At 34.5% G+C, this 27,756-nt stretch overlaps 3 protein-coding genes across 4 annotated transcripts in view; 1 reads left to right on the top strand and 2 right to left on the bottom strand.

Moving 5' to 3' along the window:
- Window positions 1-21,531, bottom strand: part of LOC128999361 (uncharacterized) — an 81,446-nt gene extending 59,915 nt beyond the window's left edge. Inside the window, exon 1 of one of the 2 annotated variants that reach the window (XM_054425827.1) lies at window positions 21,296-21,531. The gene's annotated coding sequence lies outside the window, so the exon portion shown is untranslated. The remainder of the gene's footprint in view (window positions 1-21,295) is intronic. The other variant, XM_054425828.1, reaches the window with a different exon arrangement.
- Window positions 1,293-17,709, bottom strand: LOC128999362 (zinc finger protein 708-like). Its single transcript, XM_054425829.1, has 3 exons — window positions 17,543-17,709; window positions 6,878-7,191; window positions 1,293-3,449 (listed from the first exon to the last, which is right to left on the bottom strand). Exon 3 carries the CDS (start codon window positions 3,126-3,128, stop codon window positions 2,175-2,177), a length of 954 nt encoding a protein of 317 aa, XP_054281804.1. The 5' UTR covers window positions 3,129-3,449; window positions 6,878-7,191; window positions 17,543-17,709; the 3' UTR covers window positions 1,293-2,174.
- On the top strand, window positions 11,117-14,081 carry LOC129000349 (uncharacterized). The gene is made up of 4 exons (XM_054427312.1): window positions 11,117-11,310; window positions 11,929-12,240; window positions 12,532-12,788; window positions 13,915-14,081. The coding sequence occupies exons 1-4, from the start codon at window positions 11,117-11,119 to the stop codon at window positions 14,079-14,081; spliced, it is 930 nt and encodes a 309-aa protein (XP_054283287.1).
- Window positions 21,532-27,756: the final 6,225 nt, after the last annotated feature.

Below are 27,756 nucleotides of genomic sequence, written 5' to 3'. Positions count from 1 at the left end.
ATAGAACTCTATTTTAACAAATATTCAGTGATCCAATAATTCTTCAGGGGGATGGCCCACAAAGGAGTCGGAAGAAAATCTTAAATGGAATCATAGGTCAATATGCACATCAAATTAAAGGTATTTTTTATTTTACTAAAATAGTTTTTGTCTCTTTTGACCCTTAATACTTTTTTATAGTCGCTGTTGATAAGATTTTCCATAAACTCACATTTAACACCATCACTGTTCTTTACCTTTTTAGTTCGATGGTTCTCTACATGTTTTTTTTTTGTTCTGTACTTGAAAAAAAATCACTGATGTATTTGTTCCACGTATCCCAGCGTACTCGCCATCTCGAGAAGGTAAAGTTTGGTACCACTGAACGTCTAACACTGATCTTGAGTAAGATTCGTCACCTACTATAAAATGTTTGTATGTTTCCCACTCATTAGCAGTTATATGTACAACTTGCAAGCGGATTTCCCCATGATTATTGTGGTGGCCGTAGAGAATAAATTAAAATTGATCAAAACAATAAGTTTCCGTTCCCTACTATGGGTATTATTTCACATTCCATACTCAAACTTAAACTCAATTACCACTTTCCTTCAGATCACTTTGCAGGAAAACTAAAACATTTCAAAAATAAGTTAACAAATACACTTTCCTTGATCAAAATCGTGTGTTTATAAACAGAAACTCCAAGTTTAATAATTGCATACTGAAAGTGAGGTTATAAAAATAATAACAAATTTCTGACAAATATTAAACAGCTGACAAATAATTTATAAATTGTGTGTTATATTCTTCAATAAGAATTGTATCGAATCGAACTTTAAAGGGCTGTAGGTCGTAGCCCTTAGAAAAAACGTAAATTCTAAGGAAGTTCGGCAAATCTACACACTATCCCCTTTAATTTGAGACATAAATCTTGTAGATCGGTCTAGTATTTACTGAGAAAACAGTGTTACAACTGTGTATTAAATATATAGATTAAATAATCTTAACAGCTGGTTCAACTAAACAATTTGATTCTGTGATGTTCAATAGCATTAAAAAGTTAATAGGTTTACTAACAGGGTACAGCACTATTCTTTTTTTAAATTTATGACAACAGCTAATTTGAAACCAAAAGGTGAGTGAGCGTAGCGAACTAACTTCAACCTGGAGGCGAGTTAGTGTAGCGAACGAGCTAACCTGAAGGCAAGTGAGCGCAGCGAACGAGCTCCAACAAGGACGTGATTGAGCCACGCGAACGAGCTCATCTTGAAAATGAACGAGCATTTGACATAAAACCACATTAGGACAGGACGACGTCTGTCGGGCCAGCTAGTTTGAAATAAAATATGGAAGTCAACCAAACAACAGAAAACACTACAAATAAAATTTTGATACACATTGAAAATTACATGATAATATGGTAATGTAAGGGGTATCTGCACTGTAAATAATCACTTTTAAACATTCACTTCAGCACACCAAACTTTAACCAAAACTACATGATAATTCAGTAAAATAGGATTTAAGTTAAATCAATTCAACTATTACAAACGATTTGTTGTCAAGTTTTGCTAGGAAACTCTTTATTTATGAACCAGACTTAGTTAACAGATGTAAAAAAAAACCGGTTTTGCTCTGGAAGTAATAAGTCCTGCAGTCTGTGATTAACCTTAACACTATTTCAAACTTTGTCCATATGTTTAATCTAATGTCAAATGATAGCCACGCTGAAACTTTAGATCTTAACTGTACTTAAGTGATGCCCTTTCTTTACGTTCTGAGACGTATTTGCACATCCTTTAATTTGACACCACAAACGTTAAAATATATCAAGCTGTTATCGAGTTATGACGGTGAAAAGAAAACTGCTTGCGTATTAATATATAGATTGGAGACAGCTGATCCAAATAGTGGGATGTCTACTTATGTATCCTATAATAGTGGAAGACTAAGATCCATCACCAGTATGAACCAATGTAACTCTTCATATTGCTTTTGGCTGTTAAGGATTTTCCTGATATAATCTACTCATGAGGTCACTCTTGAAAATAAACCAATGTATGTCTCCTCAAACTGCTTCTTTCTGTGAAGGATTTTCCGCATGCACTGAACTTATAAGGACGCTGTACCATATAAACCAATGTATGCTTCTTCATATCGCTTTTGAAGGATTTCCCACATCTAGGGCACTTTTAAGGACGCTCACCAGTATGAACTAAAATATGTATCCTCAAACTGCTTTTCCATTTGAAGGATTTCCCACATGTAGCGCACTTATAAGCTTTCTCTTCAGAATGAACTAATGTGTGTGACAACAAACTACTTTTGGTTGTAAAGGATTTCCCACATGTAGCACACTTATAAGCTTGCTCTCCAGTATGAAGTAATGTATGTACCTTCATATTACCTTTGGTTCTGAAGGACTTTCCACATGTACTGCACTTATAAGGTGGCCCTGTAGTATGATCTAATATATGATTCTTCATACTTTTTTTGGTCGTAAAAGATTTCCAGCATATAGTGCACTTATGAGGACGCTCTACAGTATGAAAAAATTCATGTTTCGTCAAACTACCTTTGGTTGTAAAAGACTTCTGGCATGTAGTACACTTATGAGGACTTTCACCAATATGTACATATGTGTGTTCCCTCATTTTGTTTTTTTCTGCGAAGGATTTTTTGCATGTACTGCACTTATAAGGACGCTTTCCAGTGTGAATTATTGTATGCTTCTTCATATCACCTTTCTGTCTAAAGGATTTTTCACATGTGGTGCACTTATAAGGACGCTCTCCAGTATGAATTAAAATATGTTTCTTCATTTCACCTTTGCTTCTAAAGGATTTTAAACATGTAGTGCATTTAAAAGGTTTCTTTTCAGTATGAATAATCATATGTTTCTTCAAACAGTTTTTTTCTGTGAAAGACTTCCCGCATGTAGTGCACTTATAAGGGCTCTCCCCAGAGTGTCTCAACAAATGGGTCTTTACACCACTTAGTTTGATAAAGGTTTTCTCACAAATCAAACATTTAAATGGACGCTCACCCGTATGCGCTAATATATGATTTCTCATACCACACAGATATGATAAGACTTTTTTACATAATGGACATTTATGAGGAAAACTTCTAGTTCTTTTAAACATTTTTTACAGTTTAGTATGAAAAATTTGAGTAACTTATCTCATTACCTAATAAACTCAACAAGACAGTATGCTTTGTATGTCTATTTAAATATTTTCCTGGTTTGAAGGATTTGTTAAATGTCCAATGTTAGGCCCCATCATAGGACGTTCATTACATTTCCAGACAACTCTTGCTCTTCAAATCTTGTTACCGATAAATTGGAGATATTGTGTAATATAAAAGTGACATTTTCCTTTTATCTTCTTGCCTTGTTACTTATTATATCAAATAATATGTTTTAAGCTTCTTTGTAATATGTCTTGGATAGTCTATTGCCACTTCTGAAAAAAGACCATGCTTTATTATACATGTACACCCATTTTCATTGCACATTTAAATAGTTTACCTGTTAATTTATTTTTGGCAATAATTAAAAATATATATATATATGTACTAGCTCATACATATTATAATGTCTCCTAAAATCAAGCTTGTATGTCACTTAAACTTTGTAGGCTAATATGAAAAAGTAGGCCTAGGGTATGATACCTTATTTTATTTTGATCACTGACTCCCTCTGTAATTGATACCAATTATTTATACCTATGAATGAAAATTTTATATATTTTTTGTTATCAGAACATGATTGGAATAGAAAATGTCTAAAATAAATATAGCAGCTTTTAAAGCTTACGTTTTTATTAGTTTATACTGAATCAACAATGGACACTTTGTGCAGTTACCTTGTGCACTTTGTGCAGTTAGTACCTTATACAGTTGAAATTAAGGGTCACTTTTGCTCACATCAAAACAGTAGGGTATTCTAATGTTTCTTGGCAACAGGTACATCAGCCCTACTATCCTGACCTTGATTTTGTAAATCAACATGCTTTATAATTTTCAATGAGAGAAAAACCTACTGAGCAGAACAAATACTTGAAACAATTAAAAGAAAATAACTTACAAAATTAGTTCATTGGCCATCACTATCCCACCGTTACAAGCACTTAGCTTACCTAATAAGAGAATTGTTTATAATTATTTAAAACTATGGCTGACGATTTCTTCCATATCTTCTTTATAATCCAAGAATTAGAAAAAGAACGTGAGAGTTAACTTTTTAAATACGGTAACTCCCAACCAATAAATACAGTATATTTGAGACGCTTACCAAACACCAACTACTAAATCGTGCGTCAAGAATTTTTTTATTATTAATTTGTTCTTGACTAACTACCCCTGCTTCCCTAATCAAATTAAGTAATTGAAGGCCATACTTTACAATCATGTGGTTAATTTTCCTTAATCCCATGTGTTTACAACTGGTGAATTTATAAAATAAAAGTAGGACTAGGTTAAAAGGTCAAAATTTACCAAATATATATTAAACTTGAAAATTGTTGAAATAAAACAATGAAGACTATTCCAGGCCAATATCTAAACATCTAATGAATAATGAAGTTTATTTCGCACAAAAAACCACAATATAACAATACATGAGATGTAGAGAAATATGACTGGCTACTTGTCCAGTAGTGTAACCAGTTTGTTTATACTAACTTATCTGCTATAGTTCGGCCGCTTAGAAAGCGACCTCCTCCAGCATTGGTTTAGCATTAGCGCGCAGGTCGTTTTCTAAGCGGCCGAACTATAACATGACATTGTAATTTATAGTCTAGCATCTGTTATGAAACATTGGATTTCGCGTGAACTGTGCATCTGATGGTATCACTTTGAAATCTGGTATTTATAAACAATGAAGGTTATTACAACAGGACATTATTGATATAATTTATGTCCTGCTGAGAAGAATGCCAAATTATCGTTGCTTTGCTAAACTGCTTTAAATTCAAACTATTCTTTATTTGAAAGATTCTGAGTAGATAATAAATATTATTAAAGCCCTTAAGTCTCAAGAAATCCTAAATTTAAAAGAGAAGACTGGAAAGTCAAGCGAGATATGAAGGGAGAGATAACTTTATAATATTAAGTTAATCCTACTTGAATTTGATTCTTTATAACAAAACGTGACGAACGTTTGTAACATTCACCAGAACTCTTCTCATATGATTCTCTCGAATGGTCTTATAAAATAGATTGCACAGTGTATTCAATGTTTTTCTCAATCCACTTTTTGGTTAAATTTCAATTAGGTCATTTCAATAGTAGTCCAGGCAACGAAAAGGTATAGAAATGTTTGAAAGACAATTTCTGACTTAGTAACTTTGTTTAGTATAGTTAGGAGGTAAACATACCAAAAGTCCCCGCCTCTATCCCTAGTGCTGTGGGGGGGGGGGCTTGAAGGTACCATTTTTCGGCTTTTTGCTGATATCTCGGAAACCATGCGGCCAAGCGAAATTAGCTAGTTTGTAATTTACTATTTTTTAATATCTTGTACCTATAGTTTTTGCGTTATTTACTACCAAAAGTTTGTAAATTTATACAAATACATTTTCTCCTCATGTTTTTTGTTCTTTTTGACAAGTTACCTCTTTAACTATGCACCCTAAAATAAATGCTGGGCATAGGGTTGTAGAACATCTAATTCCCTTCAATATATGACTTTACTCATTTACCTCCTTCTGTTCAGATTTTAAAGCAAATTAACTGTCAGTAGGCTATAAACAAATTACATTAAACTAGAAGACCCATGCAGCTCCGCAGTGTTAAAATAAATATAATATCAGAGAAATATTGAAGAAATATTCAGTAGTCAAACTGTTGCAAGACTTCAAATTCCTTGCTAAGCCCTTTATTTTAATTTTCTTAAATTTTAATCAAGCATAGGCATATATTTATCTACTATATTACTCGACCAAAAAGATAATTTGATCACCTTCTTGTATACAGGGTGCAGAAAAATGCAATAGACCAATGAGTTTTAATTTTTTATCCAACACTCTAAGTTTTATCTTTGAATCTGTTTACAACTGATTTTTTAATACTGATCCTCCATCGTTTTCTATTATTCTTATTCAAAATTTAATGTAGAACACCAAAATGACACTATCTCAAATCCTTTTACAGGTAATTGAGGATTTGCTGTAGTTTAAAACATGGTGTTTTTTGAAAAACTTAAATAATTCTTTGGGAAGCCACCATCACACTTCATTTACTTTGTACTTACACCAAAATATTTTTCTTACACTGAATACCAATCACCCTGTATATAGATTTAAATAACATTTGATTTAACAAGTGGGGATAGCCCATCTCCGCGCGGTTGTCAGATTTAAGATGAGGAAAAGTTTTATGGCCTCCGAAGGGTCCAGTCCAACTCCGCGTGGTAGTCACTTTTAGTGTATACAGTAGTCCACTCCACTCCTCGCAATGGCTACATCTAATCCCTACGCTACCCAACAACCGATCAATCTTTAACTTGTATTTGTTGTGCTCTCGGATGAGATATGATATGTTTAATACAAAATATTCTATATATACCTTGTACCCCAAAAGTTATGTTACACTTTTTTATTTCTTCATAGCTACTTTATTCATGTGACAGGGTAGGTTTGGTTAGGTTAGGTTAATGATAGGTAAATTCAAATGAAACTTAATTATTCTCTTTAGTACTAGTTAACTTTATTTTATTAGTTAATGTGGTTTCGTACAGTTCTAAATTATGTACATTTATAACAATTTATTCTTTCAAATACAAACTCTCAGCAGTCAGGGCCAAAATTGACCACCACGCGGAGGTGGACAGTCGGTTTTGACAGATTTCTGACCACCGCAAAGTATGAAAAATTTGAGTAACTTATCTCATTACCTAATAAACTCAACAAGACAGTATGCTTTGTATGTCTATTTAAACATTTTCCTTGTTTGAAGGATTAGTTAAATGTCCAATAGTTAGGTCCCTATCATAGGACCTTCATTAAATTTCCAGACAGGTCTTGCTCTTCAAATCTTGTTACCAAAACAAAACAACCGAGAAGATATTCTGTCTTTAGTTGAAGATATTGTGTAATATAAAAGTGACATTTTCCTTTTATCTTCTTGTCTTGTTTGTTGTATTATGTTACTTATTATATCAAATAATATGTTTTAAGCTTCTTTGTAATATGTCTTGGATAGCCACTTCTGAAAAAAAAAATGCTTAATTATCCTACATATACACACATTTTCATTACACATTTAAAAAGTTTACCTGTTAATTTATTTTTGGCAATAATTGAGCGGAGCGAGCGAAGCTCTTTGAGATCGGACCTTATGCAAACTATGTAATCAATTAACTGAATAACGGCTGAACATATTAAATCCAAACTTACCAGGGGTACTTGGACAAATATTTTTGATGTTTCGAAACAAACAAATTTCAATTTGATGATACCTGTACAATTTAAGACTGACATAAAATTTGCAATGTTTAACATGAGTCTTATGAGTTGACATGATGGTTACGAGATAACAACGTAGATGTAAACAAAGAATCGTAGCGTATGCGACTCGACATTCTGTACCCACGGGCACCTCAGCTTTCACATGCACATATGGCCTATTTACAAAAGACAGTACAAAAGAAAAGGAGTCCGATGAATACCATTAAGCGTTGATTAACAATACACCGATTCGCATAATTTCTGGCGGCCTTACTGAATTATTCCAAGCAGATTATTTCTTTTAATTGTTTTTATTGCTATTAGTTTTGTGGTAAATATTAGTCCGGAGTGTGGTAACTGTTTATGACGATTAGATTAAGGTACCTGTTATCCTAAAATGCTATGGGAAGGGAGGGAAACAGGTCCGCGGCGTAGGAAGTGGTGAAGGAAGTAGTAAAGGCGAGTAGTCCGGAGTGTGGGAACTGTTTATGACGATTAGATTAAGGTATCTACAATCTTAAAATGCTATGGGAAGGGAGGGAAACAGGTCCGCGACGTAGGAAGTCGTGAAGGAAGCAGTAAAGGTGAGCGGTCCGGAGTGTGGGAACTGTTTAAGACGATTAGATTAAGGTATCTACAATCCTAAAATGCTATGGGAAGGGAGGGAAACAGGTCCGCGACGTAGGAAATGGTGAAGGAAGTAGTAAAGGTGAGTAGTCCGGAGTGTGGGAACTGTTTATGACGATTAGATTAAGGTATCTACAATCCTAAAATGCTATGGGAAGGGAGGAAAACAGGTCCGCGGCGTAGGAAGTGGTGAAGGAAGTAGTAAAGGCAAGTAGTCCGGAGTGTGGGAACTATTAATGACGATTAGATTAAGGTATCTGTTATTTTAAAATTCTATGGGAAGGGAGGGAAACAGGTCCGCGGCGTAGGAAGTGGTGAAGGAAGCAGTAAAGGTGAGCGGTCCGGAGTGTGGGAACTATTAATGACGAATAGATTAAGGTATCTGTTTTCCTAAAATGCTATGGGAAGGGAGGGAAACAGGTCCGCGACGTAGGAAGTCGTGAAGGAAGCAGTAAAGGTGAGCGGTCCGGAGTGTGGGAACTGTTTATGACGATTAGATTAAGTTATCCACAATCCTAAAATGCAATGGGAAGGGAGGGAAACATGGTCCGTGACGAAAGAAGTGGTGAAGGAAGTAGTAAAGGGGAGTAGTCCGGAGTGTGGGAACTGTTTATGACGATTAGACTAAGGTATCTACAATTCTAAAATGCCATGGGAAGGGAGGGAAACAGGTCCGCGGAATAGGAAGTGGTGAAGGAAGTAGTAAAGGCGAGTAGTCCGGAGTGTGGGAACTGTTAACGACGATTAGATCAAGGTATCTACAATCTTAAAATGCAATGGGAAGGGAGGGAAACAGGTTTGCGACGTAGGAAGGGGTGAAGGAAGTAGTAAAGGCGAGCACTGTGGAGTCTGGGAACTGGAAACCAATTGTAACAGTTTGATTTATGTATCTGAAGTTGAAATACTGAAATGCTATGAGATGGGATGGAAAGATGTCCAAGACATGGGAAATGGATAAAGAATTAGTAAATGCTAGCAGTGCGGAGTGTGGGAAATGTTGTTGGCAATTAGATTAATGTATTTAAAATACTAAGATGCAATGGAAAGAGATGACAACATGTCCACGACGTAGGAAGTAGTAAAGTTTAGCATCGCATAGTGTGGGAACCGTTTGTGGCAGTTAGATTAATGTATCTGGAATACTTAAATGCTATGAGAAGGGAAGGAAACAATGACGTGGGAAATGGTGAAGGAAGTAGTAAAGGCTGGCATCGCAGAGCGGGGGAATGATTGCTCGGTCTCCAGGTACTTAGTTTATAAACAGTAAAAGAGAGTATTCAAATTGAAAACTATAGAAACTGTATTTCCGAAGCAGGAATTCAGTATTTTCAAATATTATTAACGGTAGCCTATCCTAAATAAATACAGTGATTTGCTGGGCTTGCACACTTAAGTCCAGTTGCGACTACAATAAATAAATAATTACCTAGGATTTTATAGAAGTCCACTTTAACTAAGGCTTGTAAATAATTGGTTAGGCTTGTACAGTTATGATTACGATGCGTAGGCCTAATGCCTAGACTGCTAGGCCTATACAGAAGTTCAGTTATAGCTATTTACTATAATTAAATATTTAACTAAACTTGTTAACTTGTGTTGTCCAATTTATAACTTATAAGTTTGGAAATAATTTTCTCTTTGCAGATATACAGACACAGTTACAATTACACATGCAAATGTTGTAAATACAGGGTTATTACAAATGATGTTCCTGATTTTGATTATAAATATTAATGGGTTAATTTGTTTCAAGACTATTTTAGTTGGTACCATTGGAAAGAAAAACTCATAAATTTTCATTTACATTGGTTTAGGTGCATATCAGCTGTTTGTCAAGTCAATTGTTGTAAGTGTTGTGTAATGGCTGAATTTGAAGGCAGGAAAGCTTTTTGCCAGTTGGAATATTACATTAACCAATCTGTTATTAGTGTGCAACGACACTTTAGAACCAGGTTTAACGATTATCCTCCTAGTAACCACTATATTGGCAAGTGACAGTTGATATTTAAGAGAAATGGCTGCATTTGAATGTTACTTGTGGTAGGGCTGAACTTAACAATGTGCTGCCTGAGATATGGAACGAGCTCGGTGGTCCGAATAATGACACACCCCTGAACTTTCCTACAAGATCTCCGGACACCCCCTGATTTTTTTCTTGTGGGGACACATCAAAGATAAGGCGTACACACCACTATTATCAGATAGCATACTTGAGATCCAGCAACGGATTACCAATGCTATCGAAACAATAGACCTAGACACACTTTTCAAAATCTAGCAAGAGCTTGACTATTTTATTGTCATCTGTCATCAGAAGGGGTTCCCGTATCGAGCATTTACAGTTCTGTGTATCTGTGTCGAAACTTTTTGAGTTTTTCAAAAGTTGTAACCATTTTATTTCTTTGTATAACAAATTTAACTATATTTTATGTATGTATGAAATCATGAACATCATTTGTAATAACCCTGTATATGTTCAGTAATTTATGTCTGTTTGTTTAAATGTATACATTTTTTATTTGAAAGTCTGACGCCATCAATCCCTTTTGGGTAAAAAATGAAGATAATAAGGTAATAATTACAAAAAGTAGAGCCTAGACTGCTTGGCTTGTACGGGAGTCCAGTTATAAAATAAGCGTGATATAATATTGCGATTTTTCCCGTAATACTATAAGATGAATTATTTCAGCTAACAGAACAGCATGTTGGCATTTTTATGTCAGGTTAAAAATTTAGTACAACCCAATAAATAGGCTTTACATCAACACAGTGCAGGTTCTCAAATTAAATTGCCATAGCCTAATGTAAAAACGTCTTTTATATTTGATTTTAATAATTTTGTTGTACAGTTGTTTATTATTATGAATTATTATTATGAAAAATTATGAATATAATAAAAGTTTTTATGGGATATTTATTGACTTCAAGAAAGCTTACGACAGCATTGATCGAAAGACCTTATATAGGAAAATTAAAAACATGACATACCTAAAAAGTTAATAAAATTGACAAGGTTATGTGTTGACGAATCAAAAGCGAAAGTAAAGGTAGATGGAGAAATGTCGGAGAGCTTTAGTATAAATACAGAAGTGAGACAAGGGGACGGGATTTCCCCCACTCTTTTCAACATAGCGATTGAAGAAGCTCTACAACAAGTAAAAAATCTAAAGAGAGGCTTAAAATTGGGTGTAGACTTAAATGTCATGGCCTTTGCAGATGATGTGGTGATATTGGCTGAAAAGTCGGAGGATTTGTGATTTCTAGCCGACAAGTTTATTCAAGAATGTAAAAAAGTGGGTTTGGAACTAAATGAGGAAAAAACCAAAATAATAAAGTTTGGACGACATCCCATCAATAGAGGCACCAATTTCAATATAGCCAACTATGTAATTGAACCAGTAGAAAGCTTTAAATAGGCTACTTAGGAGTTACTGTAAATAGCTTTAACATAGAAGATACAGAAATATTAAGTAAATTAGCAAATGCCAATAAATGTTTAGGTGCATGTATGAAGCTCCTGTCATCAAAACTCCTATCATCTGATACAAAAATAAGAATATATAAAACCATTATTCAACCAGGGTTATTGTATGGAAGCGAGACCTGGGTCCTATCCAAGAAAAATGAAGGACGCTTGATTGTTTTTGAAAACAAGGTCCTAAGAAAAATATTCGGCCCAGTAAACGATGAAGGAGAATAGCGGATTAGAAAAAACAGAGAGCTACGAGCGTTATACCAGGACCCTGATATAATAGCTTTGATAAAGGCAAAAAGATTAGGTTGGCTAGGTCATGTATTGCGAAGGGAAGAAGGAACAAGACTGAAGTGCCTACAAAGAACTTAGAAACCTCTATAAAAACGTTGCGAACAGAGCAAAATTAGCCGCAAACGCTGACTTCATTGAGCGATCAGCAAACAAATGCCAAGCAGCGTGGACGATAGTAAGGCGAGTTTCTGGAGAGAAGAAGGAGGTCAGCAACAACCATTCTGCCGAGGACTTCAATAGATTCTTCATCGACTCCGTAAACGATGTTCGAGCCAGCATTCCTGTGAGTCCCCTGCCTGCGGATCACTTCCTGCAGCAAGTGAAGAGGCCCAGCACCCAACTTGAGTGGAATGAAGTGTCATGTGATGATGTGCTCAGTGCAGTGTCAAAAATGAAATCCTCAAAAAGCAAAGATGTGTATGGTCTCACAAGCAATATTGTTAAACACGTTATCTTTGAAATAGTAATGCCCCTTGTCTTTTGTATCAACCTATGTCTGAAAGAAGGTGTTTTCCCAACCTCCCAAAAAATTTCTCGAGTCATCCCAATTTTCAAAAAAGGGGAAAAATCACAGATAAAAAATTATCGTCCTATTTCTCTGGTCCCTATAATTGGCAAGATCATTGAAGCTGTCATCAAACCTCAGGTATGTTCATTTTTTGACACAAACAAAATTTTTTCAAATTTTCAATTTGGTTTTCGTAAAAGTTTGTCTACCGTGGATGCCCTGGACCACCTTGTTTCTAAGATTTTGAGAGCTTTTGAGGAGTCGAGCTTTGCTCAGATCACAGCTTGTGATCTGAGTAAAGCATTTGACTGTATTGATCACAACATACTCATCACTAAGCTGGAGTACTATGGCATCCGCGGTATACAGCTTAAGTTTTTTGATTCATACCTGAGAGAGAGAACTCAATTCGTTGATGCAGGAGGCAAGATGTCAAGCTGCTTGAAAGTTAGCTCAGGTGTGCCACAAGGCTCGATTATAGGCCCCCTTCTTTTTATCACAGTCATCAATGACCTACCAGCCAATATTAAAAGATCCTCTACCATCATGTTTGCGGACGACACCAATTTTTTGAGTGTTCATCCCAATTTTTATGATCTTATGTCAGTAACTGAGCTCACAACTGATTCAGCTTATATGTGGTTTAATGCTAATAGCCTTTGTCTTAATAAGAATAAAACTCAAAATCTATTGTGTAGTCTTAAAAACATTCCAGTAGAGTCACAAGATGTAAACAATGAAAATGTAATTACAGTTTTAGGAATAAAAATTGATAAATGTTTAAGCTGGTCTCCTCAGATAGATTTGGTTTGTGCAAGATTGTCCAGAGTAATCTGTTTGCTTAGAAATCTTATGGGTGTTGTACCTGAAACCTACATAAGGGTAGCCTACTTTGCATTTTTCCAATCCATAATTAGCTACGGCTTGATTCTTTGGGGAAACAGTAGTCACATAAGTGAAGTGTTAATACTCCAAAAGAAGGTAGTTAGAATAATAAACAAAGCTCCAATTGAAGAGCATTGCAAGCCATTGTTCATAAGAAGTAGAATATTGACTGTGATTAATCTGTACATATTTATGTGTTTACTTAGGGTTAAGAAAAATACTAGTTCCCATGTTTATAGGTTTAATATCCATTCACACAACACACGTAATCAGTTCCTATTAGACGTGCCTTATTGTAGGTTAAGTAAATGTAAAAATAGTTACCATGTTATTTCATTAAGATTATTTAATAAGCTTAGCATCAATGCCAAAGAATTGGACCTTAAGTCATTTAAAAAAAGAGCTCAGGATTGGTTACTTTTAAATCCTTTTTATGACTTAGAAGAATATTTTAAGGTTGACGAAGTTAACTTTTAATGTCCTCACATTTCCACATTGTTTTTTATTTGTAAGCATATGTATTAGTATAGCCTATTTTGACTTGTTTTTAGGCTTGTTTTGTTTTGCCTAAAAATAGGCTGTTTATGTAATAGCTGAATTTTCTTGACTTTTGTCTATTGCATTTGTTGTAAATGTTGAAGGGCAATAAAACGTTTCTGATTTCTGATTTCTGAAGGAAGTATATTCTGCTGTACCAGCTGGAAAGCGTCCACTGGGTAGACCAAAAATGAGGTGGTATGACCAAGTTAAGAGAGATGTGAGTCAGTGTGGAGGGACAGTGGAGATGGCAGCGGACAGAGAAGCGTGGAAGAGGCTGATCTACGAGGCGAAGAATCGACTGCGATTTGTAGCGCCCCAGCAATAAGCAAGTAAGTTGTTTAGTATGCATATACAGTATTTTACTTAATCATGCTGTAATTTAGCATGAGGAATAAATATATTCTTGTTTAATTCATCAATTCTCTAAATGTTTTAGTTGGAGAAAATGAGAAGGAAGCCTATAGGCCTATTAGCCTACATAAATGGGAGCTAAACAAACATTAGGATATTGACAAAATAATACTAATCTTTATGCTATCTTTACAAACACACAGTTTTACTATTACTCATATATACAAGTAAATATCAATGACCTAATAGAAACAGCTGACTGGAATCATATTTCCTTCAACTCTTCCAACCAACCGCAAGAATTCAATTGGATTGTTGCTATGGTGACGACATCATGTATTCAATTTGAATCATGAAAACAAATTAAAGTTATTTGTTTATATCAAAGCTTGCTTACTCCGCTCAATTGGCGGACCTGAGGCCGCATGCCTAGTAAAAAAATATATGTACTAGTTCATGAATATCATAATGTCTCCTAAAATCAAGGTTTTACACGCCACTTAAACTTTGTAGGCTAATATAAAAAAGTAGGCCTACGGTATGATATCGTATTGTATTTTGAACACTGATGCCCTTTGTAATTGCTATAAATTATTTATACCTATGACTCATGATGAAAACTTTATATATTTTTTTCATCAGGACATGATTGGAATAGAAACTGTCCAACAAAAAATATAGCAGCTTTTAAAGCTTACTTTGTTATTAGTTTATACTGAAACAGTAACGGACACTTTGTGCAGTTACCTGTGCACTTTATGCAGTAAGTACTTTATACAGTTCAAATTTAGGTTACTTTTGTTCATATTATAATAGTATTATAGTTTCTTGGCAATACATCAACTCTACTTACACGACATATGTCTGGAAGGTATGGGGGTTTAGTGAGTGGGAGAAAATTTCGCGCCGTTCCGGCCAAACCTCGCATGCGGGGTTGGTTCGGCAGATTGGCCACAACCTAAACCCCAACTCTCACTTGTTAGCTGCGGAGAGCTACCTTCTGCCACTGGGTGTTGGTCCACCTACAGAACCAAGTGAGGGGGGCCCTAGACTAAGGTGTAATGCGATCCGTGCCAAGAGTCTTGTGGCACTGGGGGCCTAATATTCAGTGTCTTAACGGAGCCTTCTGGGAACCAGGGGTAACCCAGTCGTACACACCCCTTACCTCTCTAATCGGGTCACTGGGGAGGTGGACTTAAATACCCGGTATTCAGGAGAACAATGTAGACAGTCTGACCCAAATGGAGGAGGAAGGTCTACTGAAATCTGACAATGACGACAAGCTCGCAGAAACCGGAAAGGAACGAAAAACGACTTTCCAGGGGAGAGTTGCAAAGATGGAGGATAGCGGATGCTTTAGCCAAAGGCGAAAAGGTGCTATCCAGAAGTGAGAGGAGGCTGGTGTGGGCTGCCAAGCACCCTAACTCTGCTGCCTGCAAAGCCAGTTCCTCCGGGAACTAGGATGCTGGGAAAAAGCAGAGCAAGGGTGGTACCCCCAAAGCTGACTCTAATGAAGCCTCCAGGAAGAAAGGTGGAGGCTGTGCTGACACAGCCACAAAGGATTGGCTGGTCAAGCAAGTTCAGGAGCTGAGATCTTTCAGGGAAATCTCGCTACGGCTTGCCCCAGCCAGAGACCTTGTGAAAGCTGTGAAGGTATATTTATGTGCCCAGCCCTACAAGGTCTGCGTATGAGATCCCTTGGCCTATTGATGGGAGATTAAAGGGAAGAACAGGTCACCATAGTCAAGAGGCTCTCACGGTTCACCAAGGACATATGTCTTGATTTTTTATATCAACATGCTTTTTTATAATTTTCAATGAGAGAAAAATCTACTGAGCAGAACAAATACTTAAAAAATTTAAGAGAAATTAAGAGAAACTTACAAAATGATTTAATTGGCCATTTCTACTCCACCGTTACAAACACATGAGAATTTTTAATAATTATTTTAAAAAATTAATAAGGCCGATGACTTCTTCCATATCTTCTTTATACTCCACGAATTAGAAACAAAACGTGAGAGCTTTTGAATTTTTGAAATACTGTAACTCCAGATCTAATAAAAATTATATATGTTTGAGAGGCTTACCAAACACAAACTACTAAATCAGGCGTAGGCTAAGACTTTTTCCTTATATTGTGATGTCTAAACATTAACCTTGGTGTACAATTATTAATTTATTTAATAGTCTACCTTCCAAACTACTAAAATCTATTATATACTAAATATATTATATTTTTTACTAAAACTTTGTACACATTTTTTATTCCAACAGTATGCGCAAATTTCCCCTACGATGCACACAAGCTGAGAAAAAAGGGTTTAGCGAAACATGATTGCCTATTAATATATAGATTTTTGGGGATTTGTATTTGTCATTGTATTTAGAATTTAAAAACATAATTGTAAAAGTTCATTGTTTAGTTTATATTTCGGTTTAAGGGTTAACTGTAAGAAAGACCATTTGGTTCTAATTGTTCGCCTCAATTTTCATTCATTCATTCATACATAGCCTAATAATTAAGTTTTCTAGGAGTTTTGGGTTAACTCCTGATGTTTCTAGGACATGTATTGATAATAATTTCAAATATTTAAGAGCAGTAAACACTTTTAATTTAAGTTTGAGATGTCATTCCAACAAGCCAGCTGCCAGTGCAGAGGTTAATTATAATCAAGTTTTCATGTAAAATAAATTTAGTGAAGCTATTACAAAATTACAAATTTCAAATATAAAAATTACTGTAATGTAAACGAAAACTGGATTACTCAAGAAATAAAAATCTCAGCAAAAAAAAAGAATTCACAAGGAAGCTAAAATAAATAGACATCTGCAATTATTAATCTATTGTAAAAAGTTAAGCACAATATTAAAAAAAAACTTTTTATCTAAACAAATTTACAGTGTTAGCTAAACGGGAGTGCCGATGGAGACCAGGTCAAGTCCCTTCAAACACACGCACCCCCACAGGTCTCCATCGGCACTCCCGTTTTGCTAACACTATAAAGGTAATAATACATTTATTAGGAACTCAAACAATTAAACTATAGTTAGATGTGAACTAGGTCCAAGCATAGACTAACCCTATGATGTTTAGTACACCCTGTTGAATTAATTATATGAAATAAACTTTATAGTTATCTCCTACCATTGAGTTAAGTTAATGGAGACTTCTGAACAAATGGGTGTAACTTATATTTACTTTACACTGCTCCACCACATTTAGGCCACCTGTATTGGCAACCAGAGATGAAAGCAGAGTACTCATTTTATAACTTAAAAAATCTTATAATATTAATTAACAAATTAACATCACAAAGTTAAGTATTTATTACAAGTAATACACTAATGAGGTTACTCTTGCTAATGATCCAAATATGTTACAACATTTTTCTTTTTAAGATATATGTGATAGATTTTACACAAGTACTGTACCTATAAAGTCCTTCTCCAGTATAAACCAATGTATGTCTCTTCATCTTGCATTTTGTTGTGAAGGATTTTCCACGGATAATGCACAAATAAGGTCACTCTGTGTTTTTAATCATTGTATGTATCACCATTTGTTTTCTGTGTGAGATTTAGTACTAAACTAAGATCAATCTCCAGTATGAACCAATGTATGTCTCTTCATAATACTTTTGGTTGCAAAAGATTTTCCACATGTACTACACTTAAAAGGTAGATCTCCAGTATGAACCAATGTATGTCTCTTTATAATACTTTTGGTTGCAAAAGATTTTCCACATGTACTACACCTAAAAGGTCGATCTCCAGTATGAACCAATGTATGTCTCTTCATAATACCTTTGGTTGCAAAAGATTTTCCACATGTACTACACTTAAAAGGTCGTTCTCCAGTATGAACAAATGTATGTTCCGTCATATTGCCACTGGTTGAAAAAGATTTTCCACATGTACTGCACTTATAAGGTCGCTCTCCAGTGTGAACAATTAATGTATGTTTTTTCATATTACTTTTGTATGTAAAAGATTTTCCACATGTAGTACACTTATAAGGTTGCTCTCTAGTATGAATCAATAAATGTTTCGTCATATTACCTTTGCTTGTGAAAGATTTTCCGCATGTACTGCACTTGTGAGGTTGATATTCAGTATGAAACAATGCATGTTCCTTCAATATGTATTTGCACTTGAAATATTTTCCACATGTACTGCACTTAAAAGGTTGCTCTCCAGTATGAACAAATGTATGTTTCTTCATATCACTTTTGGTTGCAAAAGACTTTCCGCATGTAGTGCACTTGTAAGGTCGCTCTCCAGTATGAACAAATGTATGTGTCTTCATACTATCTTTGGTTGGGAAATATTTTCCACATGTACTGCACTTATAAGGTTGCTCTTCAGTATGAACAAATGTATGTTTCTTCATACTGTTTTTGTTTGTGAAAGATTTTCCGCATGTACTGCACTTGTAAGGTTGATATTCAGTATGAAACAATGCATGTTCCTTCCATGTGTATTTGCATTTGAAAGATTTTCCACATGTACTGCACTTATAAGGTTGCTCTCTAGTATGAAGCAATGTATGTTTCTTCATACTGTTTTTGTTTGTGAAAGATTTTCCACATGTACTGCACTTATAAGGTCGCTCTCCAGTATGAAGCAATGTATGTTTCTTCATATTACCTTTGGTCTTGAAAGATTTTCCACATGTACTGCACTTATAAGGTTGCTCTCCAGTATGAACAAATGTATGTTTCTTCATATTACTTTTGTATGTGAAAGATTTTCCGCATGTAGTACACTTATAAGGTTGCTCTCCAGTATGAACCAGTATATGTTTATTCATACTACCTTTGGTTGTGAAAGATTTTCCACATGTAGTGCACTTATAAGGGCTTTCTACAGAGTGTGTCAACAAATGACTAATAACATGATTTAGTTGGATAAATGATTTTTCACAAATCAAACATTTAAAGGGACTCTCCCCCGTATGCTCTAATATATGATTCCTCAGTGTCCACTGAGATGAGAGGATTATTCTACAAAATGGACATTTGTATGGAAGCTGTTTAGTGGTATTTATCATTTTTTTTGTTTTCAACATTTATTTTGGTTGAACTAATCAGAACCTAGTAACTACAAGACAAAACTAGTCAGTTTGCTTTGTATGTCTATTTCAATATTTCCCTTGTTCAACAATTTTTTTACTGTACAATAGGACTAATTACTTACATAGCTTAGGGCTTATATTCAATTTCCAGACATCTTTTGCTCAAATCTTGTTACCGATGTGTTGGAGATATAATATAGTAGTGGGATTTTCCCTTTTATCTGCTTGTCTTTTTTGTTCAATTATATCACCTATTATATCATATATTTTAAGATTCTTTTCCTTATGTCAGGAATAGTCTATTGGCACTTCTGAAAAAGACGATGCATTATTAGACTTACAGGCTACATTTTCACAACACATTTATTGATCCGTTTCTTTAGATTTAGCAATAATTCAAAATATTACTAAATAATACTAGCTCAAAACACCATAATGATCCAAAATAGCGTTTTACATGCCAATTAAAATTGTGTAGGCTAATCTACATAAGTAGGTAGGTACAGCATAACAACATATTGTATTTTGAACGCTTTCTGAGGTTTAAATCTTAACAGCTCTTAGCAAACCTTTTCCTTATTTTTTAAGCAATCTCTGCTTATTATGACATTATTAGGGAAGGTCATAATGACCTTTTACATACTGTAAATATATTAGGGTCAATCCATAACAAATCATACAGGTTTTAAAAAATTATTTCTCCTCGAAAAGTTTTTTAGCCGGCCATCTGTATTTGTGCAAAACCATAGACAAAAGAATGAAATACAGTCTGAACAAGGAAGGTTCCACAATGTGCCGCTGTAGCATGCTCAGTGTTTGTCGATTTGCTGCCGTCATCGACTCGCAGTCTGCTACCAGCACTAGCACCCTTGCCGACAAAATGATACTAACGTATCATACCAACTTTTCAATATGAGAAGGTACCTATAGTGCAAAACTCTTAAATCCCATAGTTTTAAAGGAAAAGACATTTTTTTTTAAATCCCAGGAAATGTTTAAAACATGGAAAAATAACGGAGCAAACTCCGACTCTCCAGATCCCTAGGAATTCCCCGGACATTGGCAACACTGGCTTCAACTACCAAGTTGTCATGGCAACTCTCACTATTTAATTCTTTATGGCAAAACCCACGTGTTTGACAAAAATTATCGTTTACTAGATACTCCACTCGCTCCACGGTCGCTACGCCACTGGGAGGGACTAAATTACGTTTTAGGCTAACTATGTCGAAATTCTCCAAAAATAACATACCTGTAATCCTGTAAATTTCTTAAATAAACTAATGAATTGCAAGCCTAAGTTAAGTTAGCCTAAGTTATACTGTATCATGAAATCTACGAAGATGGTTATAGCCTAATTATTGTTAAAGCCGGTTTAAAGAAATCCTAGATAAAAATAGAGGATTGAAAAGACAAGCAAGATGAAGGGAGATATAACTTCATAATGATTAATTAAGTAACTTAACTTACTAACTTAATCCAACTTGAATTTGCAAATTATTTATAACTTAGTAGGCCAACAAAACCTGATTATTTTCACCACCATTATTCTCCTACTCTTGATTGGTCTCATAGAGTTTAGATTGCAAAGTATTCAATGATTTTCTCAATTCCCCAATTGATTACCAGTAATTTTCATTAGGTAATTTAAAAAGTTAGCCTAACCCTACTAAGTTAACTTACATACAATTAAAACTTATGTTTTGGGTTATTATAAGTTGTTAGGCCTAGAAGTTAGCCTACCTAACTTACAGGCCCTACAATCACTTGTAATTCCCTAAGTTAATTATTGTAGTTTTACAACTCAGACCAGTCATTAGCCATTAAGAACTAAGCCTATAGATAATGAATTATTATGAATTAAGTTATGCCCTATGATGTTTTGCATCCTATGTTTGAACACAAAACAAGAAAAAACGTTTCGAATAAAGAATGTACGGTATACAAAATTACAAACTAGCTAAATCGAGAAGCTTCGAAGTTAGTTCAAGCTGAGGGAAAGGCTAGCACAACCAACAACATTCCAACAGGTTATCTCGCCAAACAACTTAGTTTAATGACACTAGTTGATTAATTTAATTACCCATCTTAGATAAAAATGTGAAGATTACCTGTTGAAGGATATGATATATCCGATCACTAACCACAAAATCCAAAATCACAATACACAAAGCAAAAAATATCAGAACACTAACTAAGTAAGTAAAGTAACCCGAACTTTGAAGTTAGTGTGAGAGAGAGAGAGAACTGAGAAAGGCAAAGGAGTAAGAAAAAGAACGCGCGAGGCCGAGACCGAGAACGAGAACGCGAGACGAGAGAGAACGAGAGAACTGGCTTGACCGGTTGGTTACTTGGTTACCGCCATCGGCTATTGTTGAACAGAGCAGGGGTGCCAATAGAGATTGTAGTAGATCTAAATATACCTGATACCCCCTGATACCTGTCTCCTTGTCCGGGCCACTTTATTTTATTGTTGTCAATACAATATGCTATCTATACTATGTTGCAATAAATAGAACTCTGCAGTTTCAGGGTTTTGACTCAGTAGAGGCATGCATTTTCAAATTTAATAAATTATATTAATAATGTGATGTGGAAAACGAAAAGGGACCTCTTGTCGGTTGTCGGAAATTTTGGATTTTGAGTTATATATATATATATATATATATACAGGGTGTTGAAAAAGTCTTAACAAACCCAAAAATAAATTAAACGGCATACGATAAAATTTTGGAACTTCAACAATCATTATATGATGACTTTTCTAGCTTTTTGCAAGAAATCAAAATTTCCCCCCCCCCCTCCCCCTTTAAGGGTGGATAGGGGATTTAAGGGTGGATACCCATGTTGTGACCCATCATCTTAAAGGCCTTAATTAGTAGAATTCTTTGCCTCAAATTTTAACTCAAACGGATATCCGAGTCGAAAATGGCAGCCGTTCAGAGATATCTTGACAGCTGCCATTTTTTTATCAGTTGTTCTTTTGAGCTCAAATTTGTGGTTGTGGCATTGTTCTACTAATTAAGACCTTTAATTTAATGTGCATATTGACCTATCCATACGCTTATGATTTTCCTCCGACTTCTACCGGGTCATCCTCCTGAGGAGGTAGGCTACCGCATGACTGAATTATGTGTTAAAATCATATTGACATTTTGAAGAATTTCCTACAGGCTGAACTAATCGGGGACTGGAATCTACATTAGTTAACAGTTAGCTCTAGACGACATGCCACCATATTTTGCAGCAGCACTAGCAGGGCACAGCTTATACACAAAGACAGTGTATAATATATACACTGTCTTTGTGTATAAGCTGTGTTATATTATACACTTCCAAAAGATGCAACAGCTCGAGAAGTCTCACCCAATTGGCAATTGTGTACAAACAGTTCCAAAAAGGTGTACATGCTGTTCTTCGTAGTCAATCAATCAATCATCAATCAATCAAGAAATTTATTTACACAATAATTGTCAATACATAGGATACAAAAGTGCAAAAACCACAAATGGTTTGTCTGCACTAAAAATATTGTTTCTTATTTACCATACAGTTTTGTCAGTTTGAATCAGTAGCATGCAGTTTTATGAGTTCTTAATTGTCTCTTGAGTAATTAATAACAAAAAAAGACAACAAAGACACAAATATCTGTAAAAATTCAACAGTAACAATAACAAATAAACTATTGGAATAAATAACAATAATATATTACTTTAACTTCAACTAAAAATGTAAATAAATTAAATGCATAATTGTAATTAATTAAAATTGTAACAAATCATTCCAAACAAGTTCCTTTAAATAATGTTTAAACATGCTATAACTATTTGCAAAAACCATATGATTTGTGAGGTTATTAAAACATTTGGGAACAAAAACTTCAAGTGTTCTACTTCCATACTTATTCCTGTGCTTTGGTACAAAATAATAATTCCTTCTAACATCATATGGGTGATTATTGACTATTTTCAAGCTGTCATCAAATAAATGATCAGTGGATATCAAAAAAATATATAACTTACTAACAGGTAGCAGTCTAACAAAATGAAAAATCTTTATAATTGGTAACTGCTTAATGTGCACTGGAACAATACATTTGAGCGCTTGCTCCTGCAGTTGCTCAATTTTCCTCAGAGAAGTCTTTGAAGCATTGCCCCATGCTCTCACACCATATCTTAATATTGATTCACACAATGACTGGTAAATCACCAATAGCACATTAAATGGCAGGACACTTTTTAAATAAAAAATTTTGCAAACACATGATCTGATTTTTTTACAAACATAATTAACATGTATATCCCATTTAAAATTGTGGTCAACATGAACCCCTAAATATTTAAAATCATGCACATTCTCTAAACTCTTACATTGACAACTTTTTGGGATAAGTGAGTAAGTATGATTATGTAAACAATCAAAATTATGGTAAGTAATGCTTACATTAGAACATTTAAATGCAGGTGAATGCACATGCATGACCTTGGACTTTTTGTCATTTATTACCAATCCATAATCATGACACCATTCTAAAAGGTTGTTAACAGCATTCTGCATATTTTTTTCTGCCTCTATTATATTTTTGTTTGATACGACAATCAGCGTACATAAAAACCGTGGCTTCTTTTATATATTTTGGGAGTGTATTTGCATATATTATATATAAGATTGGGCCCAAAATACTTCCTTGAGGTACCCCAGAAAAAAGTTCTGCCTCTTAACTAAATGTACTATGCACTTTTACAATAATTTTTCTGTTTTTCAGATAGTCTCTAAACCATTCTAAAAACCTGCCAGAAATTCCTATGTCCTTGAGTGCTGTCAATATTTTATCAAACTGCAGTGTATCAAAAGCTTTAGTAAAGTCTATAAAAGTTACTATTACTTGATTGCCCTGCCCTAATTCTTTGTTAATATTGTTAGAAAAATCTTTTAGCAATAACTCTGTACTTTTGTTTTTCTGGAAACCATACTGACTTTTATTTATAACATCATTTTCTGCTAAGTATTTATTTAAATGGTGTGCAATGTACCTTTCCATTATTTTATCTATTGAAGAAAGAATAGATATTGGGCGAAAAAAAAGCATTGGGTAGTTTCCAGTTTCTTTCCAGTAACCTAATAAATCGAACAGGAACTGACTGATGAGACATGAGAAGCAGAAGCATCAAACATACAGGAGGGTTGACGAGAGGAAGAGAAATTACAGAAGTCCATCATCAAGTATCCACCATGGGTTCAATCCATGATTCCATCTACAAAGACGTAAACAATGCAATGCAAGAGTTTAATGTCATCTTATTATAAATGTGAAAGTTTGTGTGTTTGTTTGTTTGAAGTTTAATCACGCATTAACTAATGGATGAATTGGGCTGAAATTTGGCAAGATGATAGCTCACATTCCCAATTAACATATAGGCATATTCTTATCTCAAAAATCCTTTCGGACTCCGCCCCAGTGGCTCTGTAGTTCCCCATGTTAACCTTATGAATATCTTACTAATATTATAAATGTGAAAGTTTGTGTGTTTGTTTGTTTGTTTGTTTGAAGTTCAATCACGCATAAACTACTGGACCGATTGGCCTGAAATTTGGCATGATGATAGCTCACATTCCTGATTAACATATATAGGCATATTCTTATCTCAAAAATCCTTTCGGGCTCCGCCCCAGTGGCTCTGTAGTTACCCATGTTAACCTTATGAGTATTCATATTTAAAGGGAATTAAAGAATTTAGTCAGCTGTTTCAACTTAAAAAGTTGGTTCTATGACATACAAAAGCATTAAAAAGTTATAAGATTTACCAACAGGCTGCAGCACTATATACATATTTTTTCATGTATGAAAACAGCTAATTTGAACTAAGCAGCAACAAAAAACTGTGATACGCAATGAGAACTGACTGTCAAATTAGGATTGCTTACAGTTATGTTAATGTTTTTAATTTCATGAATAATTTGTGATATTTTGCAAATTTTGATAATTTATTTTTCACTGTTGTTTTGTTTAGGTGAAGTGGTAAAACATTATGGCTATGGTATATGTGTAATACTATAGAATTTATCAAACTGTGCCCTCCTTCATTGAAAACACAAAGCTTGAGTATAACTGCAATAAGCATTTTATACTTATATGTCAACCCCGTACGAAGGACGGGTACTCTGCTAGTCTATAATATTAAATCGAAGCAGTGTTTTTAACGAATTTCCCTATAGGGAAGTAGCTATTACCGTAGGTCTCATGGTAAGACTTAGGCCCGGGACCGATTTACTTTTTCATTTTGATGTCCCCAGAGGCCAAAAACACCATTCGTTCAAATTTTTATATATGTATATATATATATATATATATATATATATATATATATATATGTATATATATATATATATATATATATATATATATATATATATATATATATATATATGTCCGTGAACACGATAACTTGAGTAATTTTTATCCGATTTTGATGAAATTTGGTTTGAAGGTGTGAGGCGGGATAAACTTGAATGAGTTCGCGATCCAGCATGATCGGACCATGGGAACAGGGTTTTATGGGGAAAAATTGGTTTTTCTCACTTTTGACCCTCAAAACACAAAATTTCCCGATTTTTCTCTAAACCTTCTTAAAGAGCTTAAAAAAACAAACAATTCATTATATCAAAGTGTTTTTGTACGGTTATTGGTTACGGAGAAAACTAAAAAAATTGTAAATTTAAAATTCCCATGTTACAGTATTCTTATGAAGAATATTGTAAAATGTCGTAGTTTGCTTGTTTATGGATATATTTTGATCAAACTTGGCAAATGTATTCATTTTCTACTAAGCAATAATTATTTTACTTAAAATACACACTTTATTAGTTTCCTTGTAGCAGCAAACCTAGGTACCTACTCGTTAAACCTAATGTTATTTAAATAGATCGATTGAAAATCAATTCAGCCAAATGGAAGTTCGCTTAGACGGCAGGTTTGCTGCGGCGGGGGTGTTTTATTTCACGATTCTGAATCAACCACTCGACGGATTTTCATGATTTTTGTGTTGAAAGAAAGATAATTTTGAGAACTAGGGAATGTCGAAGCCATAATTTTAGTTTAGGGTTTTAGTTTTTTAGAAATTAAGTTTTAATTTTTAAAAAGTCTAGCAGCCGACGCTAAGATTCTAAACTAGTCTATCAATCTTCCATCTAATATATAAAATTCTCGTGTCACAGTGTTTGTCTGCAAACTCCTCCGGAACGACTTCACCGATCGTTATGAAATTTGGTGTGTAAATTCTGTAGGTATGCGAATAGGAAGTAAACTATTTCCCGTTTCGAAATTCTTAAAAGGGCTCCGCCCCAGTGGCTCTGGAGTTTCCCATGTTAACCTTGTGAGAAAGGGAATTAATGAATCTTAACAGCTGTTTCAATTAAATAGCATTAAAGTTACAAGGATTACCAACAGGGTGCAGCACTATTATTTCTTTTACATTTATGACATCAGATAATTTGCAACCAAAAGGTGAGTGAGCGTAGCGAACGAACTTCAACCTGGAGGCGAGTGAGCGTAGCGAACGAGCTAACCTGAAGGCAAGTGAGCGCAGCGAACGAGCTCCAACCTAAAGGTGAGTGAGCGTAGCGAACGAGCTCCAACCCAAAGGTGAGTGAGCGTAGCGAACGAACTTCAGCCAGGACGTGATTGAGCGATGCGAACGAGATCATCTTGAAAATTAAACGTAACGGTACTTTCTTTCCATCGGTCTGTCTTAGGGGAAACCTATATCTTAGGCGATACGAAGTTCGCTGGGTCAGCTAGTCTATCTATAATATTATTAAAACGAAACAGTGTTTTTTTATTTCACGATTCTGAATCAACCACTCGACGGATTTTCATGATTTTTGTGTTGAAAGAAAGATAATTTTGAGAACTAGGGAATGTCGAAGCCATAATTTTAGTTCAGGGTTTTAGTTTTTTAGAAATTAAGTTTTAATTTTTTAAAAGTCTAGCAGCTGACGCTAAGATTCTAAACTAGCTTTTCGCATAAAATAATTTTCTTAACATAACAGCTGTAAATATTCAGCTTTTGTGTCAGAAATTCAGCATTTGGATAAAAATGTAAAGACATACTTAGGGTTGACTTATTTATACTATGTGTAATGCTAATCATTGATACGTTCAATTCTTCTGTAAGAGGATGACAGATTAATTAAATATACATAGTAAAATACCATGATGTTCAAATTATTTTTAAAGCATCTTTGTAATCTTCGATTCGTTTTAGAGCAATATAATTTGTTTTAACTAGCAGCTGGTTAAATAAAAACTATGGAACTATGAGGTTATTTTATTTACTCTTATTTTGTCATTGATTATAGGAAATAAGTAAGATTAGTAGAGATAATTAGACCACAGTTTAAACCACAGTTTTAACCAAAATTAATTAAACCACAGTACAAATTGAGGCTCTGTACACGAGTCTTAACAAAAAAGGATAAATGCAAATTATTTTACTGCTCCACTTTTCAAGGAAAGGTTAGAAAAATAACAATGTTTACATGTTTTAATTCTTAATGGTAGCTTTTTGTTTAC

The sequence above is a fragment of the Macrosteles quadrilineatus genome, unplaced genomic scaffold (genome assembly GCF_028750875.1).
Source record: "Macrosteles quadrilineatus isolate MER2022 unplaced genomic scaffold, UCM_ALF_1.0 Scaffold_8__2_contigs__length_117827958, whole genome shotgun sequence".
In the NCBI taxonomy this organism is placed as follows: domain Eukaryota; kingdom Metazoa; phylum Arthropoda; class Insecta; order Hemiptera; family Cicadellidae; genus Macrosteles; species Macrosteles quadrilineatus.
Note: the sequence above shows the minus strand (reverse complement) of the source record. Positions and strands in the feature narration are given on the sequence as shown.

Excerpts from the sequence above, each read along its gene's own strand:
- LOC128999362 (XM_054425829.1), bottom strand. The coding sequence starts at position 3,128 with ATGTTTAAAAGAACTAGAAGTTTTCCTCATAAATGTCCATTATGTAAA.
- LOC129000349 (XM_054427312.1), top strand. The coding sequence starts at position 11,117 with ATGTCGGAGAGCTTTAGTATAAATACAGAAGTGAGACAAGGGGACGGG. Across the intron at positions 11,311-11,928 it reads GCTGAAAAGTCGGAGGATTT|AGCAAAATTAGCCGCAAACG; the intron begins GTGATTTCTAGC and ends CGTTGCGAACAG. Across the intron at positions 12,241-12,531 it reads TCCTCAAAAAGCAAAGATGT|TTTGTCTACCGTGGATGCCC; the intron begins GTATGGTCTCAC and ends TTTTCGTAAAAG.